The sequence below is a fragment of the Chelonia mydas genome, chromosome 10, assembly GCF_015237465.2.
Source record: "Chelonia mydas isolate rCheMyd1 chromosome 10, rCheMyd1.pri.v2, whole genome shotgun sequence".
Classification (NCBI taxonomy): domain Eukaryota; kingdom Metazoa; phylum Chordata; order Testudines; family Cheloniidae; genus Chelonia; species Chelonia mydas.
The window spans coordinates 42,210,552-42,226,472 of NC_051250.2; the positions used below are offsets into that span (position 1 = coordinate 42,210,552).

The window sequence follows — 15,921 nt, forward strand, 5'->3', positions numbered from 1 at the left end:
TGTGATGTTTTCAACCAACTAGGGACATAGGATTTTTAAATTCTGAAGTGATGACATTTAACATTCAAATTTTCTCAATTTAAAACATTTTTGAAAAAAGGGTTAATTACCTCACCCCGAAGTTTTCATTGCTTTAAGCTCTTATAAAAGAATGAATCCCATTCCCCCATCTAATTGTGTATTCTTTTGAACAGAGAAGTCATTACACCATTTCCCCTACCCCAAGTAAAGTAGTGACAAATGAAAAATCAGTAGTCAATTCATAAGAGGGGAGGATGATACCCGGACACTGGCATTTCATGTAAATACAAGAAGTCCAGCTTTGGAAGCAGAGGCTAAACAGCATTATTATTGAAATCTGTAGTATGAATGACATGGCTCTTTGCAGCCAGATGTCAAACATCAATCACCAGGAAAGCTAATCAACTGCAAACTTCTCCAACTACTGGAGGCTAAAAAAGGCCCGTTTCTAGAATGACAGTGCAATTTGTTCCTGTTTTGCTCTAACTGTTGGAGGAAGCCACCCAGCTCTGACACACACATGCCTCTTTCCGCACATGCGGGTTTCAAGGAGACCAGCACTACTGATTTTATGGGCTGCCACCATCTCTGTGACTGGTAATATGTTTATAATATATGGAGGTTAAGGAACTTAATTGTCCTGGACAACTCAGCCATGGGACAGTATCTGAGTGGACACTTGTGATGAAGTGGGAATGTTCTTAATGTTTTCTCTGAATACTATGTGGGTGCCTCAGTTTCCCCTAGGCATTTCTTAAGTATCTAGGTGGTGAGATAAGGGGGTGTGATTGTTGCAGAGCCCTAGAGGGCCAGTGTGATGCTGTCTGCACAGAGAATGGCCGACACCCTGTCTCCTGGCAACTAATGGCCTGGGCCCCTCCTCTGCAAAGGTGCCAACTGAAGGTGTCGGAGAACAAAGATCAGGTGGCCTCCTGGCCCAGGAAAGAGACAAAGGCCAGAGGAGGGGCGGGAGAGTTTCAGTTTGGAGCTGGCTGGGGAAATGGAGGGAGGCCCAGATGGGGCTCTGGCCTCCCTGCCCCCCAAGATAGACCTGATTGAGGGGTCCTGTTCTCTGTACCTACAAGCTCTGTTTTAGACCATGTTCCTGTTGTCTAACAAACCTTCTGTTTTACTGGCTGGCTGAGAGTCACGTCTGACTGCAGAATTGGGGTGCAGGACCCACTGGCTTCCCCAGGAGCCCCACGTGGGCAGACTCGCTGTGGGAAGCGCACGGTGTGGAAGGGGATGCTGAATGCTCCAAGGTCAGACGCAGGAAGGTCGAAGCTATGTAAGCTTCTTGCCCTGGAGACAGTCTGCTCTCAGAGAGGAGGCTCCCCCAGAGTCCTGTCTTCATATGGAGTAGTTCCGGAGCATTGCCCGGGATCTCTGTGACAACACTTTAATAAGAAAAATCCAGACACATATACTGTGATGTCAAGGTCACTATTTTAGATAGAGATGTGTCATTCAGTAGCTCACCCAGGCAAACTACGAATAGGGCACCCTACCTACACCACCACTCAAGGTACCTGAGGAATTTATGACAAACACAAAAATAACTAATGAAATAACAAAATAAAAGTTTATTAGCATTAGGAATGCTTTCTCTCCCTCTGTAACCTTAACATGGAACAGCCCAGCAGTTACAATGAAATTGCCTAACTGTTATTTCCACAGCATGAGGTGCTCTCTCTATGGAAAACTGGAGGTTAGGAGTCCTGGATCAATCCACCCACCAATCTGATTGTCTCACCATACGCAAGTGCTTAATAGGGCCCGGTCGGCTGAGAGCTCAGTTAAGATAGAGTGTATGTGTGTTTTGTGGGGGTGGCTCTACAGCACTCTTAACTAACTTCTAATGCAACAGTTGTACTAAAACAGTCATTGATCCAGATAGTATAGAAACCACCAGAGCGGCAGTGAGTTACAGGGGATTTAGGGTTCTGAAGGCAAGCTACTAGTGTTGCTGTTCTGCTTTCTGTTTGTAGGACCCTGTCATGAAGTTAGCCCAGTGTAATTTATTGAGGCCCATTCACAATTTTGCGTATTGCTGCTGTCAAGCATCCAGTCCATGCATCCTAATTGCAAATATTTGCCCTTAAAAGAAGGGAAGGGCCTGCCAGCTGATGTGAATGATCAGTCTCAGACTGGGCAAGGGCCTCTGCCCAGCTGGCATTACTGAAAAAGATAATTTTCAATAAATATGGAGAATTAGAGTATTGAAAGCTGGGATAAAGGGTCAGCAAGTGAACAGTGACAGACAGCCTATGCAGAACTTAAACACTACATGGGAGATGGTGGTTTTAATCAGTTGTCTTAAATGAGGTCTACAGAGATCAAGATTTAAGAACACAAATCCCTTCATCTTTAGGAGCTGAAGTTCTTATGTGTACATTAGGTTTCAGGTGATGGGACAGTAAGCAAATAGGATAAAACCTGACCCCTGGAAATTTCAACAGCTAACTGAGGAACATTTCTTTTCAGGGGACCCCCCCATCCACCCACCCAGCACAGCTAGCTGTGCCCCTCAGTTAGCTCCAGGTGGAGATGCTATTTTAGGAAGCATTTTGATTTACATTTTTAACCTGAAATATAGATTTTGGGTCTGATGTTTTCAAGAGCCAATCAATAAAGTTTGGGTGGCAGAGAGCTGCAAGGATAGAGCAGTTTTAATGAGAAGTGAGGCCAGATGATGTCCTTTAGTGATGTCCTCGTTGTTGTGTGCCCAGCCTGTCAGAACAGAGCTCTTCACTGTACAGACATACACCCTTGGATTAATTTCCCTCAGAGCAGCCTTCTAAAGAAAAGGGTACAGGACACAAGTTGTGAGGGTGCATGTGGTCATTCTGCTTCAGTGCAATTCTGTAAGAGGGCTTGAGGAAAACAAGCCCTTTCAGGGGAAGCTGATGCACAGCAGGAGTGGAAGTGCAAAGCTAACCTGCTGTAGGTGTCAGCATTTAGCAGCATCCTCTCCAGGGGCAAGAAAGCTGAAGGAAATGGCTAACACCACCTCAGCAGAAACTGGTGTTTTATATTAGGGACCTCTCTGTAGACTGCCTCAGCTACCCCTCTTTATTCCTTCCCCCTTCACTTGGTAGGTTATCAGCAAGCTTTTAGAACACTGGCCTGGTGAAAAATACCACAGAAGGGATTCCTATACAGAAGTAAATTTAATAAAACCACCACCAATTGTGTACTTTAACATAGCTCTTGTTACAGAAATAATAAAAATGGACTCAGTAGCTAAAACTCATTAGTTCTTACCCCTTTTAATTGAAAAAATATCCCAATGATTTCAATTGCTACTGCACTAGATGGAGTGTTTAATACTTGCCAGGACAGTTTGCCCAATAACTGAGCCCAAAACAAACAAAGACAATTCCACCATCTTCCTTTTCAACGTCACGATTTGTAATAATGTAAGTGAAACTTAAAAACAGCAAGGAATGTTCCATTTGATAGCTAAAGGGGGAGGGAGAAAAGATCCACAGTTGAATTCTTTCAATGCTCTTTAAGAAGTGGCGTAAGAGAGAATCCCCCTTTTCCTCCATCAAAAGAAAAATTCCTAACACACACTTCCCATAGATTTGAACATCAGCCAGGTTCAGAGCGCATGTCCTGGGTGCATGGGAATGGCTAGGTCTGATTTTGGTAACATTCTGGGTGAAAAAGACACAGCATCCTGAATCATAACATACATTCATCTCTAATGAAATGCACACCAAGTTAATCAGTTTGCATTAGGAGCTGGAAATTTGAAGGGGTGGTTCCGTTGCCAGCAATGGACACACAAACCATGGAGGCCAGGGAATCAAAGATGCAGGAAGAGGAAAAACTCAATTTCTCAGGTAAAAACCTTCAAAAGAGTCACTACACCAGCACACGCTTCCCCCACCCCAATCCCAGGGCTAAAAAAAAGCAAACAAAGAAAATGCACAGCAAATAGACATAATCTTGAAGATTTTTAAAGAATAAATATTTTTTGTAATTAAACATTATGCAAACACGTGCCACGCTTGCTCTTTGTCCATGCATATGCGCTATATACAATTTTGAAAAATACTGTGTTGTCCTCTTTTTGTTTTAAAAGTCATATACAAAGTTTTTTCCTTGCTGTGTACCCCCCTCCTCCCCTCCCCGAGAATCATCTTTACAATGAGCCAATCAACATTCATTCATGAACTTGGGTGTGTGAGAGGAGGAGGGAGAGGGAGAACCCCTTACCAAAGTACATCAAAATGGCTGGTTTGGACATGAAAAGCGGTGTCAAGAAACTGGTTTAAATTTCATCTGTACTACACACAGGAAAAAAAGAAAAAGAAAAAAGGAGTCGGCTTGGAGAATGAAGCTACGTTACAAGTTAAAGTTGGAGGGTTTTTTTAGTGCGTCTGTCACACTCTTATTGGCCGCCTAGAATACTGTTGTACAATGGTTTATCTACCTTTTTTATTACAATATAATTTACTTAAATTTTCTGTTAGCAAAACAGAATCCCGGTACTACAGACCCAGCGGTGTAATAGGCATAGTGCCTCTTTTTGTGTGTGTTTTGTTTTAATTGCATGAGCACTCTAGATGGTAAAGTTTTCAGAGTTCATTTTATGCAGGGCCAGTCTCAGTCCTCAATGTACTCCCACAGGTCCTTCTCATAACCTTCATGCACATGCTGCAACAAAACCCTTCGTCGACTCTCGCAGTATCTGCAGCAAAGGGGGAGAGCACATTGAGATGCTGGTTAGGAATTGCATGTACACAAGTGACTGTCATGCTTTGACATGGTTTGACAAGGCCTGGGAGTCAATCAAGATGTCTGTGAGGTACACATTATAAACATGCGTAATATAGTGCTTTGATCTGCAGAGAAGGAAGTCATTTGCAAAGCTAGCTCAGCATTATCCCTATTTTACAAGCTGAAAGATGGACACATGGAGGGGTTGTGTCATACCTACAAGCACAGCACAGGTTAGTGGCAGAGCTGGAAACAGAAGCCAAGTTCTGCTGACTCAGCATGGTGCCCTAGCCACTGGACCACGTTACAATGACAGACGAGAAAAGCCAATATAACACAAAGACAGGGTCCAATTTTGTTCAGCTCCAAAACAGTAAAGATGGAAGCAATAAAGACAAAGCAATGGCTGGTTACTCTAGCTGGACCAAGAGTCTGTCCTAGGAATCACAACCGCATGTGCCTGAAAAGTTTACCCACTATGTCTTAAAAAGCCTCTCCAATCTGCACACATTCAAAACAGAATGTTTTCCCTGTTGGTGAAGCAGCAGTTAACACCGATCCCAGAGCTAGGTACACTCCTATCAATATCAATGGCATTGGGGCAAAGCAATGAATCAAAAGGAATCATGTTCATTTCAGATGTAGTAGCCAACTAGAAAGATAAGAAATAAGTCTTCAGTGTCCCTTTAATGCTACTTATTGACACATTTCTGGAGATAATCCCTGTTCACTGGCTATGCCAAGTTCTGCCCTCTGCCCCCTCGCACTTGCATGTTAGGGACAAAAAAACCTTTACTCCATTAATTGCTTCCCAGTACAGCAGGTATGACCATGTCACTAATTCCATGGCTAATCAGTGCAGCTTGACAGCACAGGTGGAATACCACCAGCAGAAAAACAATTAGCTGAGCCAAATCCACTCAGCTGCACAAAAATGTTGAGCTGCAGTATGAAAAGCTAGAATTTAGGAACTAACTCATGAGTTAAGGCTCCCACTGAGGGTAGAGAGGCATGTGACAAGGGCTGTAAGTTCAGTTTCCAGGCACATTTGTCTGTCAGTGTCATCTGAAGGGCTCTCACAGCTGAGTCTTCTGCTCCACAAAAGCAAAATACCTCTCGCCCTAGCTAAGGCAAGATACACATTAGCAGAGGGGAAAAAAGTTGTCTCGTAGGTCTATTGCAGGAATCTTCAAACAGCCAACAATCCTTGATTACATATGCTACCGTATCTAGGAACAAGAGGGAAAGCCACAGAGTAGCAGCACTCAGAATTGTCTTGCTTTAAATTACAGCCTTAACATTAACACTCAGCATCTGATCCAGCTGACAGATTTATTTGAATGAACCTATTCTAGTTCTTCCCATTGGTATCAGCTGTTGGAATGTAAATCATAGCACAAAGTCCCACTGATTTAATGGAACATGTGATAATGGAACATGCACAGTAATTGCTTTCCAATCTTCGGTTATTTTGCTGGCTTTTTCTAACTCCTGTTTTCCAGAAATGTCATGGGCATCACAAGCTGATAGGCCAAAACCAGCTAGAGCTGAATGAACAAGGTGGACATTCATTGGAATTCCCCAAAGAATTCTTTAAAGCTGCATGATTAAGGTAGTATCTGGTTAATCAAGGACCTGTGCATGCTTGGAAGGCCACACGGTCTCCCCAGAAATATACAGGCGGGTTTGGATGCTGTGTTTTCAGGCAATCCAGACCATGTTTAGTCTTAATTTGTCTGTCTGTTTTGGATAGTTGATAACAGAATAAATTTTAAGAGCAACTTCATCAGAGCCAAAGTAAACAGCCTAATGACAGAACAAGTTAAAAACTACTCAAAACCAGAGTCTAACGGAAATGTTCCATTCTAAGTAGTGTGCCAGCCACTACAGGAATAGGCAGAACCTCGATCATACGATCATTAGTGTTTATATTCACAGGGGAAACTTCCTAGTCAGTAGAACTCCTTTTACTTGTGCAGTGGCTTGCTTTTCCTGCTAGACATATCAGACATTTAGTAACTCTGGCCTATTGCCTTAGAACTGAAGCCCATAATACTGTAACCCATCTATGTTTACAGTTTTTATATTTCCATATTGTAGGAGCACTTCCCAAGGACTTTCAGGAGCAATGGGATAATGTGCCCTTTAAGCCCCATCTCTCTAAGAGGCAGTAGTGAGGGAGTACATGACTCTCCCCCTTTTCTTGCATGTTGCTCTTCTCTCACTATAGCCTTGAGGTGGAGGGATAGCTCAGTGGTTTGAGCATTGGCCTGCTAAACCCAGGGTTCTGAGTTCAATCCTTGAGGGGGCCATTTAGGAATCTGGGGCAAAAATTGGGGATTGGTCCTGCTTTGAGCAGGGGGCTGGATTAGATGACCTCCTGAGGTCCCTTCCAAACCTGGTATTCTATGATTCTATTCATTGGTTAGCTTACAGTCAGGGAGAGCAAAGATGCAATGGAGTCTAGCTGCCCAACTACAAAAACATTTTGGTTGACTCATCTCAGGGCAAAATTATTGGAAAACAACATTAAACCAACTCATCCCTCTCCCTTCACTACATATGAATCTTCCTTGATCTTTTTCAGAGCCTCCTTCCCTGCACAAACTGCATGGTCCAAAGGCAACCACACTTTACAGAGGAGCCTTATCTACACTAGGAACACTCTGAAAGTTTCCCACCACTGCTCAACAGAAGAGGAGTTAACAGTGCTGAGAGTCCTGCTGTGGGCTTCCCTCCAGCACCACAGTCAGTTCAACTTGCTCCCAAGAGGGCTAGATGACTATGCTGTAAACTGTGCTCGCAGCCTGTCTTCACTAGGAATCCCGCATTGCTAATACTTGCTTGGTTTGTGTGTGTGCGCAAGAGATCAGCCTTCTGCTGCTTGATTAGCTGCTGGTCAGAGATTGGCTGCTGATCAAGAAACAGGGCAGAAAGCCAACAATGAGTGAGACTCTCGGAAGGGATAAGGTCCGGGAGAAACTTGCGGCCTGGCTGTTACACATGCACTCTCCACAGGCTCTTACCTACCAAATCAAAAGTGACCTACAGAGGGTGATGTCAGGGTCTGTGCAATATATGACATACACTCATTTCAAAGTGTACCTGTACTTATCTTGTACTTTCTGCTTTATGTCTTGCAGCGAATCTTGGGATATATCTCGCTCCAGGTACCCAGAAAGCACCTCCGTAGCATTCTCTAAGTCTGCTTGGTTATTCTGCAAAGACAAAGAGACCAGTTTTTTGTAGACACTTCCTCAAATAGTCTAGAAATCCTGACCTAAACGAGAAACAGGTGGGGACAATTAGGTTGGATAACACTTCAGAGAGTGCCCCTCTACAGATCAGAGGTGAGAAGGAGAATTCATTTCACAATTCAACCAAAAGTTACTACAGATATTCAAAATTTCCTTTACATTTTTTGACATAATGCTTGTTTCCTGGTTTGGTTTTTCTTGCAGGGCAAGCAGAATCCTCCCCCATCCCATCCTTTGTACATCTAATTCCGCTCAACACTAACATCATCTTTGCTGATATGTCCATAATCAATAACAAAGCACAGCTTTGAATATTGGTCTTTTACTCTACGCTCCTTCCACGGACTGTAGGGCCATACAGCATTTTGCTTAGGTCCTGCATGAATAATGGTGTATGGTTTTAAGTTAACAGCCACCACGGCTTCTATGTAGCATAGACTCAGGGACTGTTTTGGCTTTTGACCACTATTTTACTGCTACTGCCCTGAAACCAAGCAATATTGGATAGATAAACAATGTTAAAGCGAAGATCTAGGTGACACTTTCAACAGATCAAACCTATAACTTGCTTTTTGTATGTCTCATAATACAGTGATTATTTTATAGCATGAGACAGCAGTTAGACAATGATTTACAGTGCCAGTTTACTTTACTTTCCCCTTTCCTCAGCAGGGAATGCTTCATGTGATACTAGATGACCTCTGATTATTACAGCCTCACCAGCACTCAAGAATACTCAATAAACCCACATCTGTATGGCCTCTGAGTAACTCCTTTCCACGGATCAAGTCCCCCCATGGTACCCAGTAGTGTTGCTTGCTGGGAGTAGGGAGTACAAAGTGTATTTTCCCTACCTCGAAGATAATGGACTGATTATTCTTTTTGAGGTAGAAGGCAAAGACATAAGTGTACATGAGTGTGGCACGACACTGGCAGAGGACGTCAACTGCTTTCTTCAGGAACTGCACCTCGATCCACGACATGTTGTGCTGCTGCATCTCCTCCATTTTCTGCTTCACCTGAGCATAGAGTTTGTGCTCAAAGCGCAGGCTCTGCATGTGGTTCATATAGCGGTTGCAGTAGAACAGGTACCTCTGCAGGGCTGCTCTGGATCGCTGTGTTAATTCCCATTAGGGAAAATAAAATAAATAGTTACAACAAAGTAATGGCTGAAAACTAGGAGAGAACAAATAGTCTGAAGGAATTCAACTCTGACCAACAGAACAGAGTTTCCCTTCGGAAGATGTTTTTGCGCCTTTCAATAGATCAGGCTCAGATGGGACCCTGGCACCACTGAAACACACCCAGTCATTGCGCAGGTCTAAGTAAGCAGGTCCACACCCTCTGGGGAAAACCAGGTCAAAGAGGGCGTTAGCACTGCAGGAGGAAATCCCAACCCATGGCATCTAGAAGAATAATTAAACCACACTTCTAAAATACAATCCATTTACAGTACACAGGCACACCTGGGTTGTCATGCCAAGCACTGAATGAGGCAGGGAGAAGAGAGGAGAGCATGGAGGAATGTGCTACTGCATATGCACAATAGCAGGTTTAATTCTGACATTTACTAACTGCTGAGTGCTTGATTTTGCTTTAACAATCCAATGTAGATTTTTGTAGGTTTTTAAAAAGAAAAAAACATTCTATTTTGCGCAACTAACACCCTAGCCCAATTATCAACAAGGTTTGAACTCTGGACCTTCTGCATCTGGGCTAATAGAGTAACTTCAGTAGCTGTCAGCAGGAGTAGGTTGTTAACCTCTATGGAACAGCCACTGAAGGACAATGACCACCACATTGAAGGCAGTGGGTTATACATGCAAGAGCTGCCCCATTTTACAGACAGCACAGCCAAGTGCAGATATGGCAGCTTCTGGGAGGCAGCATGGTTAAGCAAGTGAGACTGTGTTCAACTATGTAGGAGATAACGGGTCTCTTCCCAGTTCTGTCAGAAGTGACCTTGTGTAATCTCAGGGGAGTATGAGGCTTTGCTCTTAATAAAGTTTGTGAAGGGTACAAAATTAACACCAACAACAGTCAGCAAGGAAAAGACAGTTACCTTTTCCGTAACTGGTGTTCAAGATGTGTTGCTCATGTCTATTCCACAATAGATGTGCATGCTCGCCACGTGCACTGGTGCCGGAAGCCTTTCCCTTAGCAGTACCTGTATGGGAGTGCCCCTATCCACCCCTGGAGTGGCACCTCCATGATGTGGTATAAGGAGAGCCGCGCGTTCCCCCCACCCTCAGTTCCTTCTTGCCAGACAACTCCAACAGAGGGGAAGGAAGGCAGGATGTGGAACAGACATGAGCAACACATCTCGAAGAACATCAGTTACAGAAAAGGTAACTGTCTTCTTCGTGTGATTGCTCATGTTTATTCCACAATAGGTGATTCCAAGCTATATCTGTTGGAGGTGGGCAGGAGTTCACAAACTCTCGGGACAGAGCACAGCCCTGCCGAACCCAGAGTCTGGGAGACAATCACACAATGTGAGGTGAATGTGTGAACTGAAGACCATGTGGCATCCCTGCAAACGTCCTGAATGGGGACATGGGCTGAAAAGGCAGCCGACGAGGCTTGCACCCTAGTTGAGTGTGCCCTCACAATCGATGGCGGAGGGATTCCCACCAGGTCATAACAGGTATGGATGCAAGAGGTGATCCATTTGGAGAGCTGCTGAGTGGAGATTGGCCGACCCCTCATGTGTTCGGCCAAGGCAATAAACAACTGCAAAGACTTCCTGAATGGCTTAGTCCGCTCCAGGTAAAAGGCCAGAGCCTGTCTCACATCCAGTGTGTGGAGGCGGCACTCTTCACTGGGTGCATGGGGCAGAGGCCTGGCAGGAAAATGTTGTGACCCATGTGGTAGGCAGAGACCACCTTCGGGAGGAAGGAAGGATGTGGGCAGAGCTGGACCTTATCTTTATGGAACACCGTGTATGGGGGCTCGGAGGTCAGGGCCCTGAGTTCCGAGACCCGTCTAGCAGATGTGACCACCACCAGGAAGGCTATCTTCCACGAGAGGTGCGACCAGGAGCATGTAGCTAATGGCTCAAAGAGGGGACCTGTCAGCCAGGCCAGCACCAAGTTCAGGTCCCACTGACGGACTGGGGGCCTAACATATGGGAAGAGACTATCCAATTCCTTAAGGAATCGGCCAGTCATAGCATGGGAGAATACCGCGTGCCCCTGTACCAGTGGGTAGAAGGCTGATATGGCTGCCAAGTGCACCTTGACCGACGAGGGCGCCAGGCCTTGGGCTCTAAGGTAAAGCAGATAGTCTAAAATGAGCTGGATTGGGGCAGCCACAGGGGAAACGCCCTGCTCAGTCGCCCATTGGGAAAACCAAGATCACTTTGCCAAGTAGGCTTGATGTGTGGAGGGTCACCTGCTTTCCAAGAAGACGCACTGAACCCCTTCTGAGCATGCCCTTTCCTCCCAGCGTAACCATTGAACAGCCATGCCGTGAGGTGTAGGAAGTGACCCTGGTCCTGGGAGAGCAGGTCCGGGTGGGACAGCAACGGCCATGGCGGAGCGACCACCAGGCTCATGAGGGTCCCGTACCAATGTTACCTGGGCCACGCTGGGGCAATCAGGAGGACCCGGGCCCTGTCCGTCTTTATCTTTTCCAGGACCTTGCCGATCAGCAGGATCAGGGAGAAGGCATAGAGAAGCTGGCCTGACCAGGATACGAGGAAGGCATAGGAGATAACGCCCATTTCCAGCCACCCCCCGGAGCAGAACTGGGGACACCGGCAGTTCTGCCAAATCGCGAACAGGTCCACCTGGGGAGTTCTCCACTCTTGGAAAAATCTGTGCATCCCCTCTGGGTGTAGAGACCACTCGTGCTGAGAGGGGAAGTCTCGGCTTAGGCGATCCACCCAGTAGGTGCCAGGACTGTATGCAAATGTCATGGGCTATACTGAAGTCCCACAGCCTGAGGGCTTCCTGGCAGAGGAGTGGGCCCCGCCTTGCCTGTTGATGTAAAACATCAAGGCCGTGTTGTCCGTGAGAACCCTGACGACTATGCCCTCCAGGTATGACAGGAAGGCCACACATGCCAGCCGGACTGCCCTGAGTTCCTTAACATTTATATGAAGGGCAAGGTCTTGCGCAGACTACAGACCTTGGGTCTGAACATCCCCCACATGGGCTCCCCACCCCAGGTCCGAAGCATTGGACACCAGCTCCACCGACGGGGGCCTGCCCCTGAACGGGACCCGGCGGAGCATGTTCCCCGGGGAGGACCATCCGTGTAGGGAGGTGATCACCGGCTCAGGCACAGTGAGGACCTTGTCCATCCTGTCTCTGGCCTGGGAGAACACCAAGGCCAACCAGAGCTGGAGGGGCCTCTTCCTGAGTCTGGCGTGGCGAACCACATATGTGCACGCCGACATGCGACCCAGGAGCTGGAGACACATGAAATTTTGTGACTGTATCGACGAGCCCTTTCAGGGTCTCGAATCTGTCCAGTGGGAGGGAGGCCCTGGCCAGCGTCGCGTCCAGGACCGCCCCGATAAACTCTATGGGCTGTACCGGGACTAACGTGGACTTGGTGTCGTTCACCAACAGGCCCAGCGTGGCACACATGGAAGGAGGAGCACCATGTGATCCCGCACCTGCGACCGGGAACTGCCCTTGACCATCCAGTCATCCAGACAGGGGAAGATCTGGACCCCAAGATGTCTGAGGTAGGCTGCCACCAGAGACATGCACTTTGTGAATACCCTGGGAGCAGTGGACAGGCCAAACGGGATGACCGTAAATTGGTAGTGCTCCTGCCCAACCGTGAAACACAGGAAATGCCTGTGCCCCTTGAATATATGAATGTGGAAATACGTGTCCTGCAGATCGAGGGCGGCGTACCCGTCCCCGGAATCCAGAAAGGGGATGATGGAGGCCAGAGAAACCATGTGGAATTTGAGCTTTACCACGTACTGGTTCAGGCCTCACAGGTCCAGGATAGGCCTGAGCACCCCTTTGGCTTTCAGGATAAGGAAATAGCGGGAGTAGTACCCTTGCATTTGAACTCTGCTGGCACCACTTCCACCGCTCCTAAGCCAAGGAGCTGCCCCACCTCCTGCTTGAGCAGGGCCTCGTGAGAGGGGTCCCCAGGAGGGATAGGGGTGGAGGGTGGTTGGGCGGGGTAGAGGTAAATAGGAGGGCGTAGCCCCAGGAAATGGTGTTGAGGACCCATCGGTCCGAGTTCAGCCGCGACCACTCCGGGAAGAAAGCACACAACCGGTTGGAGAAGGGAAGCTTTATTACGGGTGGATCCCTGGTGTGAACTGGTAGGTCGCCCCCGGACGTCCCGTCAAAACTGACGTTTCCCCGCCTGTTTACCCTTGGAAGACCCAGGCTGTGGGGTAGACCGGGACTGCCTCTGTGGGCGTTTCTTATAGTCCTGCGACTTTTTACAAGTATTTAGAGTGGATGGCCTGGGTGGGAACCTGCTGCGGCTTAAACTTAGGTCTAGCTGGAGCTGGAACATAGAGGCCAAGTGTCTTAAGCGTAGTGTGGGAATCTTTCAGGCTGTGCAGCTTTACATCCATCTGTTCCGCAAACAGGGCCTTGCCATGAAATGGGAGGTCCTGCAAGGAGTTCTGCACCTCACTGGACAGCCTAGACAGCAGAAGCCACAAGGAGCTTCCTCATGGACACCGCAGAGGCCATGGACCATGCAGCTGTATCTACTGTATCTGACACTGCCTGTAGGGTTGCCCTGGCAGCTGCCGTACCCTCCTCCACCAGAGCTTTGAACTCCTTCCTGTCACACTCCTGGAGGGAGTCCTCGAATTTGGGTAGAGCGCTCCACAAACTGAGCTCATACCGACCCAGGAGAGCCTGATGGTTCGCCACCCTTAACTGGAAACTCGAGGACAAATAAACCTCTCCCCCAAATAAGTCAAGCTCCCTGTGGTTGACCGACTTGACCACCAGGGAGTTGGGGGCAGGGTGGATGTACAGATATTCATGCCCCTTGGCGGGCACAAAGTACTTCCGTTCAGCCCTGTTAGAGATGGGAGGCAAGGAAGCCAGGGTTTGCCACAAGGCGTTTGAAATTTTTGCCACCCCTTCGTGGGGTGGGAGAGCCACTCTGCCCAGTACCGAGGCCGACAGGATATTGAAGAGGGAGTCTGAGGGTTCCTCCAACCTCCTCGGCCTGAAGGTTGAGGCTTGATGCCACCCTTTTCAGTAGTTCCTGGTGGGCTTTAGAGTCCTCCTGCGGGACAGAGGGATGAGGGGCCATAATCGCCTAATCAGGGGAGGGTGAGGAGGCGGGCGCAGTACTCTGCGTACCCACCGGTACCGGGGGTCCCACCACTCGGTAGCCCTCTGGTCATGGATGCGAAGATGCACATCCCACCGACTCCTTCCTAGGAGGCTGCGAGAGAGAAGTCAATGGCTGTTCCGAGGCTCCGGCCACCGAGCGAGCCCCGACCGGGGGCTGCGTCGGGGCCACGGGGCCAATTGGTACCATGGTGCCAGCCAAGGAGCCCGGTGCCACTGCACATGCTCTGGTATGGCGGAGCAGGCTGTTCAGCCTGACTGGCCTGTCCCATCGATTGACGGCTATGAAGGGAGGCCGGGATGGCATGCGACCTGTCGCTGTCCCTGTCACTGGACCAGGAGGAGAGTCGTCGTTGGGAACGGTGCCGACCACAGGACTGCAATCCCGACATGGAGGAACGGTACTGCAGGTAGAAGCTGCTCCACAATCGGCTCCAGTGGGCGGATCCGTGACAGCGAGGTGCCGGTGATCGATGCCCAGGACTGCAGGAGCGGTGCCATAGCGGGGTCCTGGACTACGCACGGGGCGGTCGCTGAGCAGTGAACAGCGTCGGGAACATTCCCTCTACCGCAAACAGTATCGAGCAGGGGCGACTGTAGAGATCCCAGTGGTGGCTTGTCTCTGGACCAGGGAGCCAGAGTTGGTGGTCCCCGTGGTACCGGCAGGGACATAACGTCCTGGACCGCTTGCAGGGCCTCCGGCGTGGAGGACATCCGGACATCTGGGGAAGCCTGCTCCAAATGGGCTGGGCTACTCCGCTCAACCTGAGTTGGAGGCCTGGAGGCCGATGGGGACCAAGGACTGCCCAACATGGGTCTAGCCTCTCCCCTGGTCTTGCTCTGGTGCCGCAGCGGAGAAGGCCTCTTCTTAGCCTTCTTGGCATGCCCCACTGATGGGGAGTGGTGCCGACTGGTAGATGGCACCGAGGGGTTGCCGTGCACCAACACCATAACTAGTGCTGACTCGGAGCGGCGCACTGGAGTTGCGGTTAACGCCGACTCCATCAGGATAGCCCCGAGCCGAATGTCCCTTTCTCTCTTGGTCCAAGGCTTGAAAGACCTGCAAATCTTGCAGCGATCACTGAGATGGGTTTCCCCCAGACAGCGCAAACAATCTGCATGCAGATCACTCACTGGCATCGGCCACCTACAAGTGTCGCACAACTTAAAGCCCGGACCAGGGTGCACTAATCTAAACTAATCTGACTCCTTCAACTACAAGTACTACTACAATGAACGAACGAGAGCTCTAGAGGAAAGCTGCAGACAAGCTGGAGCATAGCAGTTCCAAAGCACCTTCACTGGCAGCAAGAAGGAACTGAAGGTAGGGGGAGTGCGCAGCGCCCCTTATACCGTGCCATGTAGGCTCCACTCCAGGGATCGCTAGGGGCACTCCCCTTTGGGTACTGCTAGGGGAAAAACTTCCAGCACCAGTGCACGTGGCGAGCATGCACACCTATTGTGGAATACACATGAGCAATCACTCAAAGAAGAACATCACTCTAGAACCTCACTTGCTCCCAGCCAAGTGTATCTTCATTTAAGTCAGTGGTTCTCAACCTTTTCTAGGTCATGACCCACTTCAGAGTTTCAGAAGGTGCGGGAATCAAATATACATA

General features: G+C 48.4%; 1 protein-coding gene across 3 annotated transcripts in view; it reads right to left on the reverse strand.

Annotated features, from left to right (window-relative positions):
* Positions 1-1,589: 1,589 nt before the first annotated feature.
* The window catches only part of ARIH1 (ariadne RBR E3 ubiquitin protein ligase 1), a 121,046-nt gene continuing 106,714 nt past the window's right edge, over positions 1,590-15,921 (reverse strand). For 2 of the 3 annotated variants that reach the window (XM_043524709.1, XM_037911209.2), the window contains 3 exons: positions 8,861-9,133; positions 7,855-7,967; positions 1,590-4,720 (listed from right to left, as the gene is read on the reverse strand). In XM_043524709.1, the coding sequence (XP_043380644.1) occupies positions 4,636-4,720; positions 7,855-7,967; positions 8,861-9,133 (471 nt within the window). In that variant the 3' untranslated portion in view covers positions 1,590-4,635. The remainder of the gene's footprint in view (positions 4,721-7,854; positions 7,968-8,860; positions 9,134-15,921) is intronic. The other variant, XM_037911210.2, reaches the window with a different exon arrangement.